The sequence below is a fragment of the Nansenia antarctica genome (assembly GCF_963989245.1).
Source record: "Nansenia antarctica genome assembly, chromosome: 11".
Taxonomy (NCBI): domain Eukaryota; kingdom Metazoa; phylum Chordata; class Actinopteri; order Argentiniformes; family Microstomatidae; genus Nansenia; species Nansenia antarctica.
In genome coordinates this window covers 26,337,734-26,354,274 of record NC_137681.1, presented here as the reverse complement: position 1 = coordinate 26,354,274, position 16,541 = coordinate 26,337,734, and the positions used below count along the sequence as shown (strand labels likewise).

At 45.1% G+C, this 16,541-nt stretch overlaps 2 protein-coding genes across 2 annotated transcripts in view; both read right to left on the bottom strand.

Annotated features, from left to right (window-relative positions):
• Positions 1-5,612, bottom strand: part of skap1 (src kinase associated phosphoprotein 1) — a gene marked incomplete at both ends in the record, with an annotated part of 43,374 nt that extends 37,762 nt beyond the window's left edge. Inside the window, 3 exons of the mRNA XM_080542531.1 lie at positions 162-187; positions 3,226-3,331; positions 5,573-5,612. Of these exons, the coding sequence (XP_080398657.1) occupies positions 162-187; positions 3,226-3,331; positions 5,573-5,612 (172 nt within the window). The remainder of the gene's footprint in view (positions 1-161; positions 188-3,225; positions 3,332-5,572) is intronic.
• An 8,579-nt stretch (positions 5,613-14,191) lies between these two features.
• LOC308168054 (homeobox protein Hox-B1b-like) lies at positions 14,192-15,542 on the bottom strand (the record flags this gene model as incomplete). The annotated part of the gene is made up of 2 exons (XM_080542530.1): positions 14,192-14,526; positions 14,906-15,542. The coding sequence occupies 2 exons, from the start codon at positions 15,540-15,542 to the stop codon at positions 14,192-14,194; spliced, it is 972 nt and encodes a 323-aa protein (XP_080398656.1).
• Between the last annotated feature and the right edge of the window lie 999 nt (positions 15,543-16,541).

The window sequence follows — 16,541 nt, the reverse complement described above, 5'->3', positions numbered from 1 at the left end:
CTCCATAAATTAGAGAACTACTTGTGTTCTGCAGGTTAGATCATGTAATCTCAAGTGAGGTAATCATTATTATTATTATTATTATTATTATTATTATTATTATTATTATTATTATTATTATTATTATTATTATTATTATGGTATAAAAGTCAGTCACTTACCCCTGTAGGGAAACTCCTGGGGATTTCTGGAAAACAAAGGTGTTATTATTAAAGTGATATATATATATATATATATATAAACCAGGCATGTGTTATATTGAGTGAACTGAGATGGAACACTACACACTGCATTTCATTGTCTCAGTACTTGTCTCAGTGCACTATGCAATGACAATAGAGTTCTAATCTATATATCAATAAAGAATCGAATTGAATCGAATCTAAAAACAGATATTGTCTCTGCTCCCTATGTTATGGACAGTGTAGGCAGCACTCAAGTTGAGGGGGGATGAGGGGGGATGGTATTACTGCTATTTCAACATTTAGTTTTGCGCATATTGAGTAAAATACTGTGGGCGAGGGGGCACGCACACATGCAATGACATTTTTACCAAGTCACTGATGCTGAAGTCACTGACGCTGTGGGGATGCTAAAATTGTCCCCATGTGATAAAATCCACCATCTTTTACAACTTGAGTACTGAGTGTAGGTGAAATAGTTTGCAGTTCAGTTCAGTTCAGTTTGAATGAATGATTGAATTGACTTTATTGTCATTGCTACAGTACAGGTACCAAACAACGAAATTTAGGAGGGGTGGCTCCCCTGGTGTTAGGAAAGGGGGGAAAAAAACACTTTTTAAAAAATCACAAGAAGGGAAGGAGCTGGTTTACATAAATAAAGGCTATGTACACTATCCACTGTACTATACTGTACATATAGACGACTAGGGTTGTCATATTGCACAATAGTATTTTTTTCACATTTATTTAAAGTGTCACTGCAGTTCAGTTCAGTTCAGTTTGCAGTTCAGTTCAGTTCAGTTTGCAGTTCAGTTCAGCCTATTTTGACTTCCTGTTTACAGCCCACAAAACCACAGCCTATCTGAAGCAGTGCATTCCTTATCTTGCAAGTAAGTGAAATAGGTGCAGAGAGAATGATGGTTGTTTCCTCTGCAGACATGTCACCTCGATTCATTTAAAGCGAGCTTCTAAAATTAAATTGTCTGGTATCATCATTGTGAATTTGAATTTGATCTGCTTTGAATGGCTGTGGTTATTTCATACACTATGGATATGTAATGAATGTGTATTAGGGGCAGTGTCAGTATAAACTGTAAGAGAAGGGACAGCGCTACAAGCAGACTTGTAAATAAGTTCCTTAAAGGGAATCAGATTCTTTAAGTCTTTAAGAACAAATCCATGTAAAACTTCTAGAATGTTGCTACGTCCACATGTGTCCTTGTTGTGTTTCCTTGTTGTGTTTTTAGGGGCGGCTGTGGCGCAGGAGGTAGAGCCGCTATCTAACGATCACAAGGTTGGCAGATCGGCGGTTCGAGCCCTGGCTGGCCACATGTCGAAGTGTCCTTGGGCAAGACACTGAACCCGAAATTGCTCCCAGTGAGCGGGCCGGCACCTTGCATGGTAGCTTGCCGCCATTGGTGTGTGAATGTGTGTGTGTGTGTGTGTGTGTGTGTGTGTGTGTGTGTGTGTGTGTGTGTGTGTGTGTGTGTGTGTGTGTGTGTGTGTGTGTGTGTGTGTGTGTGTGTGAATGGGTGAATGAGAGCCCGTTGTAAAGCGCTTTGGATAAAGGCGCTATATAAGTGCAGTCCATTTACCATTTACCTTCCCTTCTGTGTTCTCCTCTGTCATTCTCCATCCAGGTGTCGTCAATTGGTCAATCTATTCCCTCATTCATCATTCCAATCCTGTCCAATCAGATGGCTGCCCATCCTCCAATCAGAGGGCTGCCTGTCTGTTTAAATGTTCTTTCTTGTCTCCCATTGTTAGTTGACTGTTTGGTTGTGTTTTGTTTGTTAGTTTGTGGACTCTTAGCTTTAGGTGATTTGTGTTATTTCGTACGTACCTTTCCATTTTCCATTTAGTGGTTTGTTTAGAGTAAGATTAAGCTTGGTTGTTTGTTTACTTGATTTAATATTGAGTACAGTCTATTTTCTATTTTGTATTGTCACACACTAGCCATAGGAAACAGGGGTAGGTGAGATACACTTGGGTATACGTTACATCACGTAGGCTCATCTCTGTTAAATACATTAGGCAAAGGAGCGGCTGTCGTTATGTAGAATTGTACACTGGTAGGGTCACACTTTATTCATTTTGGTTTCTTTGGGTTGACACCGCTCATAGTCTACCTGTTGTCCTATGGCTTGTGTTTTTGTACCTCACTACCGTGTCATGCCATTTATTAGTTTTCCCTCACACTACAAGTGGCAACATACAACCTTTATGTTACGGCTCCCCCTACACCCCCTAGACGTAGAGCCACAAGATCTGGGAGTTCGTAATGTCTTAAGTGAAGTCTCAAGGAAGACACAGCGACACTACAATGAGGATTCCAGTGACATTTGGGACGATACTATCCATTCTGTTCTTGTACCAGACTAACTCAATCATGTGACCCAATCATGTGGCCTGGGGTGGTCCAGTGGTCTAGCACCATGGCCTGGGGTGGTCCAGTGGTCTAGCACCATGGCCTGGGGTGGTCCAGTGGTCTAGCACCATGGCCTGGGGTGGTCCTGTGGTCTAGCACCATGGCCTGGGGTGGTCCAGTGGTCTAGCACCATGGCCTGGGGTGGTCCTGTGGTCTAGCACCATGGCCTGGGGTGGTCCTGTGGTCTAGCACCATGGCCTGGGGTGGTCCTGTGGTCTAGCACCATGGCCTGGGGTGGTCCTGTGGTCTAGCACCATGGCCTGGGGTGGTCCAGTGGTCTAGCACCATGGCCTGGGGTGGTCCTGTGGTCTAGCACCATGGCCTGGGGTGGTCCAGGTCCGCGGTCTACAGTGCACACATATGCCCATGTCAACATGGATTTGAATCCGGCCCATGCCCTGCTCCTTACTTTTTCCTCTTTCCTGTCTATCTTCACTAACTCTATCCAATAAGAAAATTACACATATAGTGGGACTTCCCCACTCATAAAGAAATTACAGTACCAGTCAAAAGTTTGGACACACTTCTTTCCCATTCAACTGAATGGGGGACACAGTGTGTCCAAACTTTTGACTGAGTGTGTCCAAACTTTTGACTGAGAACCAGAACCCTCACCTCTTATGGACCACGTGGAAGTTCTTCAGTAAGATGTCCCGTGTCTCCGTGGCGTACGGCCCCAGGTTCTCATCCTGCAGGATGTCGGAGACGAACAGCTCGCAGTCTGAGGACACACAGCAGACAACACACACTTAACCAGAGGATACGGTCCATCACAGTCCTGATTAAAAACATCAAAACATCATACATTAGGCCTTTTGGATGTATTCTTTAGTCTCATTACTAAATTATATTCAGAAGACTTGTGGATCAAGACCGTGACTCCTCTGAAAATACAGGATATAGGCTAACATTTTCTACACTAAGTACTTCCAAACGAGACTATTATCTTTTCAGTTACAACCTCCTCCACTATGACATGGACTCATATCCTTAATTTGAAGTCACAAAAATATCGGAGATAATTTAATCTTTATGTCCGCACAGGAAAAACAAGTTCATCCACAATGCTTATCTGATTAGATTCCTCCGTTTTCTCATTTCAATATTACACAGAGGCCGTGACACATGCAAATGGTCGTCAGAGGCCCAGGTTAGGTTGCCTAGCCACCCATGCAAATATGGCAGTTGCCAGGGTCCATGTTTTGGAACCGGTAGGTACTACAGGATGAATGAGATGACAGTCTATGAGAGATAAGACGTAGTGAAACATCATTTATTGTCATGCTCTCTTGTCATAAAGTCTCCAACATAATAAATCGCATAACACAAATATGAATATGAATTCACAGGGGGGATACAAAAGTCAAAATGGTGTGATGAGTTTGGACATGTATCATTACTATAAACATCACATTTGAATTTTTTTCAAAAATGTCCAAACATTTCATTCTCAATCTTCGCCACGCTGTGTGGCCTGTGTGTCTGAGGTCTCATCCCCTCATAGAGAGTTGAACACTGTGTCTACGTCTGGATGTTACATACGCTTGGGCATCTTTCCATCATGGCAGTCCTAACTTACAGTTAACCCTAACACCTGACATCACACCTTAGAGTTAACCCTAACGCCTTACACCACTCCTTAGAGTTAACCCTAACGCCTTACACTACTCCTTAGAGTTAACCCTAACGCCTTACATCTCTCCTTAGAGTTAATCCTAACGTCTTACATCAGTCCTTAGAGTTAATCCTAACGTCTTACATCAGTCCTTAGAGTTAACCCTAACGCCTTACACCACTCCTTAGAGTTAACCCTAACGCCTTACACCACTCCTTAGAGTTAACCCTAACGCCTTACACCACTCCTTAGAGTTAACCCTAACGCCTTACATCTCTCCTTAGAGTTAATCCTAACGTCTTACATCAGTCCTTAGAGTTAACCCTAACGCCTTACACCACTCCTTAGAGTTAACCCTAACGCCTTACACCACTCCTTAGAGTTAACCCTAACGCATTACATCACTCCTTAGAGTTAACCCTAACGCCTCACTCCTTACAGTTAACCCTAACGCCTCACTCCTTAGAGTTAACCCTAACGCCTTACACCACTCCTTAGAGTTAACCCTAACGCCTTACACCACTCCTTAGAGTTAACCCTAACGCCTTACACCACTCCTTAGAGTTAACCCTAACGCCTTACACCTTACAGTTAACCCTAACGCCTTACATCCCTCCTTAGAGTTAACCCTAACGCCTTACACCACTCCTTAGAGTTAACCCTAACGCCTTACACCACTCCTTAGAGTTAACCCTAACGCCTTACATCTCTCCTTAGAGTTAATCCTAACGTCTTACATCAGTCCTTAGAGTTAACCCTAACGCCTTACACCACTCCTTAGAGTTAACCCTAACGCCTTACACCACTCCTTAGAGTTAACCCTAACGCCTTACACCACTCCTTAGAGTTAATCCTAACGCCTTACATCACTCCTTAGAGTTAACCCTAACGCCTTACATCCCTCCTTAGAGTTAACCCTAACGCCTTACATCCCTCCTTAGAGTTAACCCTAACGCCTTACACCACTCCTTAGAGTTAACCCTAACAACTTACATCATGGAAATAAAGATTCTCATCATAGAATGAAGATAACAAGAGCAAATGTCAGAGTGCCTTAGTCATACTGCTCCAGACGAGTAGATCTAGAACATGATATATCTAGAACAGCAGAATGATAATGCATACTAGTATATCTATAACAGCACAATGATACTAGTATATCTATAACAGCATAATGATACTAGTATATATGATAATGTATACTAGCAATCTATGACAGCATAATGAGTGATAACATATACTATTATCTATCTAACAGAATATTGATAGTACATACCAGTATATATATAACAGCACAATTAATGCTAATCAGTCTAGTCAACATGATAGAAACACAGTAACCGTTACCTTCCAACAGCGTCAGGATGTCATCAGACACGGTGCCCATGCTGCCTTCTCTCTGATGTCACCTTCCTCTGGGAGCGTGAGACTTCTGACCAGGTAACTAATGATGTTAGAACTCCAACAAACTTCACTGCTTTAGTGACTTAAAGTTACTTTATCTGTGTGAGTCTGTCCCCTGCCACAGTGTTACCGCCCACTGAGTGAAACCAATGAACACACACACACACACACACACACACACACACACACACACACACAAAGACATTAGGTGCACCCTATTGTACTGTCACCCAAACTACTTCCTTGCATGGTTCATAATTCAAAGACAGACTTGCAAAAACGGGGGGGAGCAAATATGCAGAGGTGACAATCCAGCTCTATTGCTGTTACATAATATTACACCAGTCTAGTCTTCCCCCCCCCCCCCCCCACCCCCATCAAATTCCCCCCATACAAACACAGTTTCTATTTGATGTTTGACATGACAAAAAGATGGCATTAAGCAGAAAGAGCCAACATCAAATGATCACTATGGAGAGTAAATGACATAGGTACACTAGCAAAGAACACGTAAGAGTAACAGTCAACTGGCTTTAGTTGAACACCTGAGCGTCCAGGTTCTCTTGCGGGACTTTGTGAAAACTTTTTTTAAGGACAGATAACATCGTAGCCCAGTGAACTATGAACGAAAAGCAAAACGGTTATACATTTCATGTTAATCTAAAGATTGAGTTATTTTTGATGAGGTGTCTATTAACTGTCTTAGAGGCATAGGTGACCCTGACAGCAGATAGGTTGACATACCTGGGTTCGATACCTGCTGGGACCACAGGCCTACTGGAACACGTATTCACTCACTGCACCATAAACCGCTTTAGATAAAAGCGTCAGCTAAACGACATAAGAGGATATCGTCAAACCTGGTACATGTCCCTTTCTTCAGCAGTATCCCATGTGGCCAGTAGGGGGCGTTCAGTACTGCACTGCACACAGTGAAGGATGCTGGAGTAGAGAGATACACAGGTGGACTATCCAGAGCCTGTCCAGATATTCATCTTTTTACCAAATAAGTGTTAAAATTAGCAAACTTGTTTTTTAAAAAGTGTTTAATGCAAGTCAGTACAGGCTTGTGTTATATTGGTCTTGATTGTGTCCATACGTCTATTCCTTTATTTGATTTAAAAGATTTACCCTGAATATTGAGAGATTTAGCCTTTTATAAAATGTTTCCATTCGACATCCCCCTTGTATAAATATAATTCTGCAATGGCTGCTCAGGCTCTGCTGACAAGAGCAGCTTTTTTAAAAAATACAACATATATATTATGATCTAAATTGGGAGAAAATGAACGACTGTTTCTTGCAACAGTTCCATGTGTGTCTGTTGACCTCTTCTCATTCATCTCCCTGTGACCTCCCATTAAGATTATGATGTCTGGGGTCTGCTGCTGTGGGCTGTCAGGGGACAACAGGAAATGGTTTAGAGCCGCCAAAATACTCTGGCCAACACGCTGGGGGTTACTACTTTTCATAACTTGCTAAATCAAATGTCAAAACAGTAACAGCATACTAAACATTGGCTTCTTTTTTTTTCTCACCCTGAGATGACCCTCTCTAATATCTTGTACAACACACCTTCATCCTGGTGTTTGAGGAGGGTTATACCCCAGTCAACCTTTATACAGGAAGTCATGAGGTCAGGGGGGGGGGAGCAGAATCTCAGTGATGTAATTGTCCCTTTGACCTGTGTTTTACTGTCATACACACACACACACACACACACACACACACACACACACAGAGAGAGAGAGAGAGAGAGAGAGAGAGAGAGCGAAGCCCAGCCCACACATAATATGAAAGGCCAGGTCCTTTGTAATCCAGTAGAGATTACACCACCCAACAATGCAACTGAAAGAGCGACAAAAGCCCAGTATCAAACACCGCCCTGCATGGGGCTGCTGGCTGCAGGGGCGACCTGCTATGATCCCCTGCTAGCCACACTGCCACAAGCCACAGCCGCCTCCCTCTCATCTCCCCGAGAGAGACCCTTTAGCCTGCAGTCCCTCTGTCTTCTCTCCTCTCATCTCTATCATCTAAGGGGGGTTTATCTCTGTGTGTGAATTCCTTTTCATTTGCATTGCAGTGAAGGGCTGGGGGGCGGGGGATAGGGGGAGGGCAGGGGGGGCGGTGGGGGGGGAAGTGGGTCTCTCTGATCTGATAGAGTCAGGGGGGGGCCCGAGGGCATCTGGAGTGTGTGTCTGTGTATACCCCGCCGCCCTCTTTACACACAGACACACACATACACACAGATACACACAACCACACACACACATCACACACACACAGATACACACAACCACATACACGCACACACACACACACACACACACAGATACACACAACCACACACACACACACACACACACACAGATACACACAACCACACACACGCACACACACACACACACACAGATACACACACACGCACACACACACACACACACAGATACACACAACCACACACACACACACACAGATACACACAACCACACACACACACACACACACAGATACACACAACCACACACACACACACACACACAGATACACACAACCACACACACACACACACACAGATACACACAACCACACACACACACACACAGATACACACAACCACACACACACACACACACACACACACTTCATTACATTCTCAAGATAGGCAGGCAAGGCAAGGCACCAGTGCAAAGAGCTAAGCAGGGGAGCATTGATAGGTCTGTGGCTGACTCTCAGCATCTTCACAACGGCACGCTCTTATCACCCAGAGACAAGGGCGGTAGGATCATTCACCTGGCAGTTTAGCTTTAAAATGTCCGCCCCCGCGTAAACACTTCACTTCCTATCTAAGAAGCAGGACTGACAAGACGTTTGGGTTGATACTTAGAGAGTCTGAGGTAAATGTTTGAGTTGTTCAAGGGGGATAAAAGAGGGTGTTTGCTTTAGGGATTTCCCAGGAAATCATTGTGTTTCCTTCTACCCCCCAGAGAGGGAGAGAGAGAGAGGGGAGGAGGAGGAGGAGGAGGAGGTGGAGAGAGTGATCATTGAAGATAAAAAGTGACGATAGACTGAGGACAACCAACTGACAGAAGAGCAGGTGTCTCACCTCGAGCAATGGCCAATGCGCTTTGTCAGTCAGCCATTGGCTGAAGTCAGGTCAGGCGGTCTTCAGAGTGAGTGAGACTCATTAAAACCAATTATTTCAAGATTCAGAAGATGTATTTAGTGTCAAACTGTACACATACACCCTTTCAAATAAAAATTTTTGATTTATTTTCCTTCAATATACTTTATTTACCTCAGCGTGTGCCGTCTTGAAAGCTGTCTTTCACTGAACCATTCCCCGCGTCTCTTAACTGACGATTTTTCACCATTCAGACGTTGTCCCCTGAGGCGTTGTTTAATAGACAAACATGTGATGCATGGCACTAGAACAGCTGGCTATAGAGAAGGGAAACGGCAGCACATCAATGCGCTTTGATAGTATAGAGGGCTGGAGACATTGATAGTATAGAGGGATGGAGACATTGATAGTATAGAGGGCTGGAGACATTGATAGTATAGAGGGATGGAGACATTGAGAGTATAGAGGGATGGAGACATTGAGAGTATAGAGGGCTGGAGACATTGAGAGTATAGAGGGATGGAGACATTGATAGTATAGAGGGCTGGAGACATTGAGAGTATAGAGGGATGGAGACATTGATAGTATAGAGGGCTGGAGACATTGATAGTATAGAGGGATGGAGACATTGATAGTATAGAGGGATGGACTCTCTCTGTCTCTCTCTCTCTCTCTCTGTGTCTCTCTCTCTCTGTCCCTCCCTCTCTCTGTCTCTCTCGCTCTCTGTGTGTCTCTCTCTCTCTCTGTCTCTCTCTGTCTCTCTCTCTCTCCCTCTCTCTGTCTCTCTCTCTCTCTGTCTCTCTCTCTGTCTCTCTCTCTCCCTCTCTCTCTCTCTCTGTCTCTCTCTCTCTCCCCTGTCGTTCCCTGGGCCAGTTAATTGGAATACAAAGCACAGTAAGGTCGATGAGAGAGCGGCTGTGTGGGGGAGGGTGGAGGGGGGGGGGGAGTGGAGGAGAGAAAGGGAGGAGGGGGGGGGGGGGGGTCGCTGTCTGTCTCAGCCGACGCTCAACCTTCACTGCTGGGAGGAAATTGACTAGAGAACCAGCAAGCGAGACCGACACACTGTCACTGGTAAAATGAACTGTCACCTCGCATTTCTCACCTTCCCCCCCCTGGCTTCCCAATCGAATTGGCCGCTTTCAACCATGTGACATGACACTGATTGAGCTCAGCTCTCCTCTCTCCGAGAAAAGCTAGTTAATTTCGAAAGAGTGTTACAGCTCATGTAAATAGGCAGGACAAATAGAGGAGGGGGGAGGTTTCCTGGCTTTTTCCTACGACAGCGTTTGCTGGCCCCCCAGTATCGGCCCATATTGTATTCCTAACCTGTCAACGCCATCGTTTACTCTCCCCTCACACCACCCCTCGTTATTCCCTTCCACCGCTTCGTTACTTCTGTGTTTTCCACAGTTTCCGGTTTTTCTTCTATGCCACACAGCTAGCCGCCGCCGCCACGTTCCTGACAGACCCCCACGACGACACAGCGGGAAAAACTATTAAGACTCCATTTTGTTTTTTCCAGGAGGCAATCCCAGAGAGTATTAAGACGTTAACCCGGGGCACCCGGTTAGCTTGTCCCTCCTGGTTACCATGCCGATGGGGTAGTAGGGGGGGATTAGGGGGGGGGGGGGGGGGAGACTCAGGAGAGTTGGGCTCTCAGGGTTTGTGTCTCTGTGGCTGTTAGATGGAATGGAGTGGAGCCTCACTAGGAGGAGGGGAGGAGGGGAGGAGGGGGGGGGGGTTGGAGAGGGGGGGGGGAGCGGTTGGCGACGGGGGGGGGAGCGGTTGGGGGTGGTTGGTGTCGAGGCTGTCAAGACACTCACCGCCTGGGCCTAAGAGCTGGACCACCACCAGGAAGTATACAGAAGAAGGGAGAGCCCAGCTGTGTGTGTGTGTGAGTGTGTTTGTGTTTGTGTGTGTGTGTGTGTGCGTGCGTGTGTGCGTGTGTGTGCATGTGCGTGCGGTGCTACCCCATCGCGTGTGTGCATGCGCGTGTGAGTGTGTGTGTAAAGAAACCATCTCTCGCAACGTGAACCCCTCAAGATGAAACTCTCCTGTCCCTGAGATCCTCATCAACCCTCATCAACCCCCCCCCCCCCGCCCCCCCCTATCTATCCCATGAATACAGTAGTACACACACACACACTCACACACACACACAGTGGTCCTTTGTTCCCTTTGAAGCCTGCTGTCCCTTGCGGAGGGACGAGAGGCCAGAGGAGCTGGTTGGTTAAGAAGGCCGAGGAGGAAGTGAGTCTGACTTTAGACTTGTAAAGGACCCCTGGAACAACTGCAGCCAGCATGGGGGGGGGGGGGGGGGGGGGCAGTACCCACCATGCATCTGCTTGACCTCGGGGAGAATGTTAAGGGTTTAGGGTCAGGGTGAGGGTCAGAATCAGTCAGAATCTAGTTTATTGTTCTACAAGAAGTTCCATTCTAGTATAAAGTAGAAGAGAGTCGAAATTTCTTCGGCTTGGGTTCCTTTGACGAGAGGTTACAGACGGACCGTGTGGGAGATATAACCGTGTCAATGAGAGATGCTTTTTCTTTTGTCTGTTATTGATTTTTGTGTCGTACTGTACTTAAGCGTATACAGGGAGGGTGGAATAGAACAGGCTCTGCCTGCTGTATCTCTCCTGGAGATGTGTCAACATATACGGGTATGCTTAAACGAGATAGGCTTTTTTCATTGTCTGTTATTGATGTTTGTGTTGCCCGCTGATATTCATATTATGCCTTTGTTTCCTTCTTCTTCTTCTTCTTCTTCTTCTATAGAATAGATAAGAATAGGAACAGGCTCGGTCTGTATTTCACCTTGCCTGTTTCCCCCGAGTACATCCCCGTTCGCACCCCCTTTTCCCCCCTCCTCCTCCTCCTCCCTCTCTCCCTCCTCCCCTCCCTCCCCCCTCTCCTCTGTTTGCCCTACATTCTCCAGAGAGAGAGAGAGAGAGAGAGAGAGAGGTGTGTGTGCTGTGCGGTCGTGCCACAGCGGCGGTGAGAAACACACCCACCACCTCCCCGCAGTCAGAACATCTGTCTCGGCGGTGCTGACTCTGTCGCGGGGTCTGACGCCTCCAGATGGAGCCCTGTGGGAGCTCTGAGCTCTGAGCGATGGCCGTCCACACATGACAGGCGTCACACCTCTGGAGTCCGTCCCCCCACTCCCCCACTCCTCCCCCCTCCTCCCCCCTCTTTTTTCTGTTAAATCCCCTTCCCCTCCTTCACTATATTGCTGAGTTCCATACCAGCCCCTAGTCTCTATCTGTATCTACCCCCCCCCCCCCCCCATCCACCCGTACTGTATATGCAGTATGGTAATTGCGCCACCATATTGGAATTATTCCACCGATTGGAAAATTCAGTTGATGGAATTCTCGAATTCTCATTCACTCAGGAGTGGATAGGGTCGAAGGGGGCGATTTGGAATTCAGTTTTTACCTCCCCTCCCCTCCCCTCCCCTCCCCTCCCATGGCCCCTTTCTGACTCTCCCTCGGCAGTACAAAGCTGTGTCGATGTCTTTAAGGAGAAAGAGGAGACATTAGAACAAACCCTATACAGTATATTACCCCTTTCTAATTTACAGTAATGGACTGTCTACAGTTTCAGCTTATAACCCTAACTGGGTGGAAACATATCAATTATTGATGCAAAGAGCTATGAGAAAGAACTGCTAACTCACGCAAATGTATTTCGACTTATCATGAATAACTGATCAGCTGTTTCACATGGTCGAACGCTGAAGGTAGAAATGGAGGGAGGGAAGGAGGTGTAGAAGAATGGAAGAGAGAAAGCAGGAGGGAGGGCACAGGGGAGAGGAAGGGTCATAGAAGAAGGAGGACGTGAGGAAGAGACCATTTGAGGGAATTCTAATTAACTTTATTAACCCTTTCCCTCTTTCGTTACGCTTAACATTTCATCGTCAAAGAAGTGTTTTTACTTACTATTGTGTACAATATTGTTTATGAAGATTATTATTCCCCACTTATTCCCCCTCCAATTTATTTTTTTTGAGAGAGAGAGAGAGACCGACCGAGAGACCTGCGGTTGACTCCAATAGGAGCCATTCTGATGTCTTGACAGATTGACTTTGTGAATCCATTTGTGGCTGAACTCTGGGTGAACCTCAGCTTTGGGGGAGAGAGAGGGCACTGACGGGCCAGTTCAGTCGGGGCAGGAACTGTGTAAACCTAACAACCCAACCTAACACCCAGGGCAAATATTGAGACTGTCCTGTGGCCTCAGCTCTTGAAACAGGGTTGGCAAGTCCTCCCGCAAACTGTGAGGAAGGAAGAGTGAGGACACAACAAAAAGCATTAGACTGATTGAATGAATAAGTTAGCTTGGTAACACTAAAGTTGTCCCCATACCTTTTATTTTAACGCTTTAATTACCACTAACTTATTATAGTAATGTGAAGGTATATGCATGGTATATGGACTTGAGTTATTGCAGTACTTGTGCTAAAAAAAAGTTGATTACAGAGTTACTACACAGGTTTAGATGGGACTAACCGTAAATTAACACAGTTTTCAGAAAAAATTTACGCTTTGAAAATAGCAAAAACAGAAAATAGTGTGGTGAGTGAGAACCTGTGCTTCTGCCAACTGATTGTGGATCTCAGAGTTTAGCGTAAGGAATTTGTTCCAGAGTCAAATTGAATTTGTGTAACAAATCTGGTGTGAAAGCAGCCGCCCTGGAGTTTGTTGTCGTGTTTAGAACCCCTGGAGGTATTCTGGGGTCAAGGGGTCACCTGGAACCACCCCGTGTGTGGTGAAAGATTCTCTGTGTCTCATTATGCAAAGGTACAATAGACTGGCTCCATAGAAAATGGACTGGCAACACTGAGAGGCAAAGATAGACAAAGCATACTTTTATATGAGTTATAGTTTAATTCCAAACTATTATACTATTAGGCATGTACAGTTTTTCATTTCTTAATTCTTAATTAATTAATTCTTAATTCCAAGAATGAGCAGTTAACCAATATCTTTACCCTGACCCTTTAACAGTTCCCTTACCCCTGGGGTATTCTAAACATTATTTCAAATTAAATGTCTATATTACATAAGACCATAGGAATATAGACGTTTTAACAAAACCCCAATTTGCATGAAAAATTACTTTTTGCACACAGTAAATTCCCTGTTGTAACATTAAATAGATAAGATAATAATCACTTGCAGGTAAGTAATTATGTGCAAACATATAGGCCTACACACATGTTAAAACAAATAATAATACTTTTTGTAATTCTTCTCTAATAATTGAATTGAATCTAACAAAGTTGTCAGTATATAACCTAATATCCCGTACATAAATAGTGCAAACAATTACATCACACAAAACCCACTTTTCAACTGCAACAACATATTTACATATGTACAAAAAAAGGAAAAAGACATTTAAACTAATAAAAGGCTATACTAATTGAATATTCATCACAAATTCACAACGTTTGTCTTCGAGTCTGGAGACGCGTCAGGAGAGGAAGATTTCAGGGCAATGTTCTCGACTGCATCCTTCGTCGGGGTGGGCATATGTATCAATACTGCACCCGCTTTCTCACGCTTTTTCTGCTTCATCCTCCGGTTCTGAAACCAGATTTTCACCTGCGTCTCGTTGAGCTCCAGAGAAGCAGCGACCTCGACCCTGCGGGGCCTGCAGAGGTACTTGTTGAAGTGGAACTCCTTCTCCAGCTCGGTCAGCTGTTTAGTAGAGAAGTTGGTCCGGATTACATTCTGTTGACCGGGGACTCCATACTCAGACACCTTGGCTGTAAAATGAAGTAATGGGTGGATGAGAAACTGATGGAATAAATGGGATTGTGCATGATTGGGACAAAAATGAAAGAAAACTTACACGTGTATCAGCCTATAACATATAAAGGGTCACAGTATACAAGGGCGTAATATATTATATTAATTAGATCATTTTCAATTATCTGCATTTGAAAAAGCTGCAGGATTGATGTATTAGTTAATTTGACGCACCATGGCACACGTTTACGCACCATGGGTAGCACATTCGGACATACAGTTTCTCAGTTACTAAGAACACAATTAGAGCATTTAGAGTTTAGACAGTCTGTGAATCACGCTCTGACACGTCACTGTTGGATATGATCTCGGACCTCGTCTCCGTGGTGAACAAACCTGTTTTAGGAGGATTCCTCTTCACTTTCATCCAGTCGAACGTTTTTGAACTTTGCTCTGCATGACAAGGATCCATGTCCTTATAACTGCCTTGAGAAGAAGAGGGGGGCAACCTCGAGTAAACATTCTCCAAATAGTCCTGCTGCCCCTGTGTCCCACCACTGCTAAAATGCTGATAGTGGCTACTCGGACCCGTCCCGGCTGCAGGCCCCAGGCCGGCCTCGGCCAGAGGAGGTATGTCGGACGTCCCAGTGGCTGAAGCAGGAGGCGTCTGAATGAAACCTCGCTCCTGCTCGTGGCTGAGAGCATACTGGTGGTGTCCGTAGTCCAGGGTTGGCCCTGCGTGATGTGCGCCAAACATGGAGTTTCCTGTTGTTGAAGAAAACTGTAGATCTAAATTGAGTTGATGATGTAAGTGGGTCTGGTGGAGACGGTGCTGGCTTGAGGTCTGAAGATGTGGTCCCGCAGAACCGCCCACTGCCAGGCGTCCATCCGACCCATAACCATCACTTGTTGCGCACGAGTTGGAAGATAAAGACGAGATGTATCCATGGTTTAAATTGTGGTGGTATCCGGCCTTGGCAGTGAATATGTTCGCCCCCCGGTTACAAATTGGATAATCCAAGTAAGAGTTCATCCTGTATTGTTATGGCAAAATGGATGAAGACGGGCCAGACCACGTTGATTGCTATTCTCTCTGGCCTACAACCTCTAGGTAGTCCGTCAAAGCTGTAAAAGTGCCGTCCACGCTCATATCGTCTCAGTGACACACCACGTGACTCGCTGTACGCCAATGGCGAGGGACCTGGAGCAGTTTGTCAAGTCAGTGCGCTCGTCCGTCAAACCTCTGGCATTTACATGACAAATGCTTCAGTCGCCCGTCAATCTGATAGGGCCACAAAAACGTCAGAACACCTCTCTAGTAAGTGTTGGTGAGAGAATAGGTCTAAAAGAAAAAAGTTGGAAGGTTTGGAAATTATTTTCAATTTCAGATGATAGATAGGCTACTGATTGAAATAGTGTGCTCATATTTTGGGGAAATGCAAGGGTTTTGAAGACAGCTATATCCTCGGGCTATATAGTGCGAGATATAGACCAAGAATACTCAAATAACACGAGGCTATCTCTTTTTAGTCGGCCTATTATCTTAGAAAATCACAACCTAACGTCGAATTGATGAGAAATGGTTCGCCCACCCACCCGTAGAAGCACTGGCCATTAAAATAATCCTAATAGTTTTATTAGCTCAACTTGTGTTCCTGAATGAGAGCTTATTTTTAGAGAGGAGCAGTGAAATTAATGCGGTGATCAATCTTAAGCTCCTCTAAAAGCTTGACAGCTCGGCTCTCCAATTTTCCCGCTGGGGAACAAAGAGACCACCTTTTAGAAGGCTAATTTATTAATTTATTAGGCCTTTTAGAGTTTGACAAATATAATCGCGTGTATAATCTTCAGCAAACTGTAAAAACGATGGTGTGAATTGACAGGCGATAGGATATAATCGTGTTTAGAGTAGACGTTGAGGATTGTCGTTAAACTTAGAGGAGGGGGAATGACCGGTGATTAATAGAGCTTTGCTATTTAGCTTAAGGTTGTCGGATCCAGGATAAGACTTGACTCGGACAGGGGCAGATAT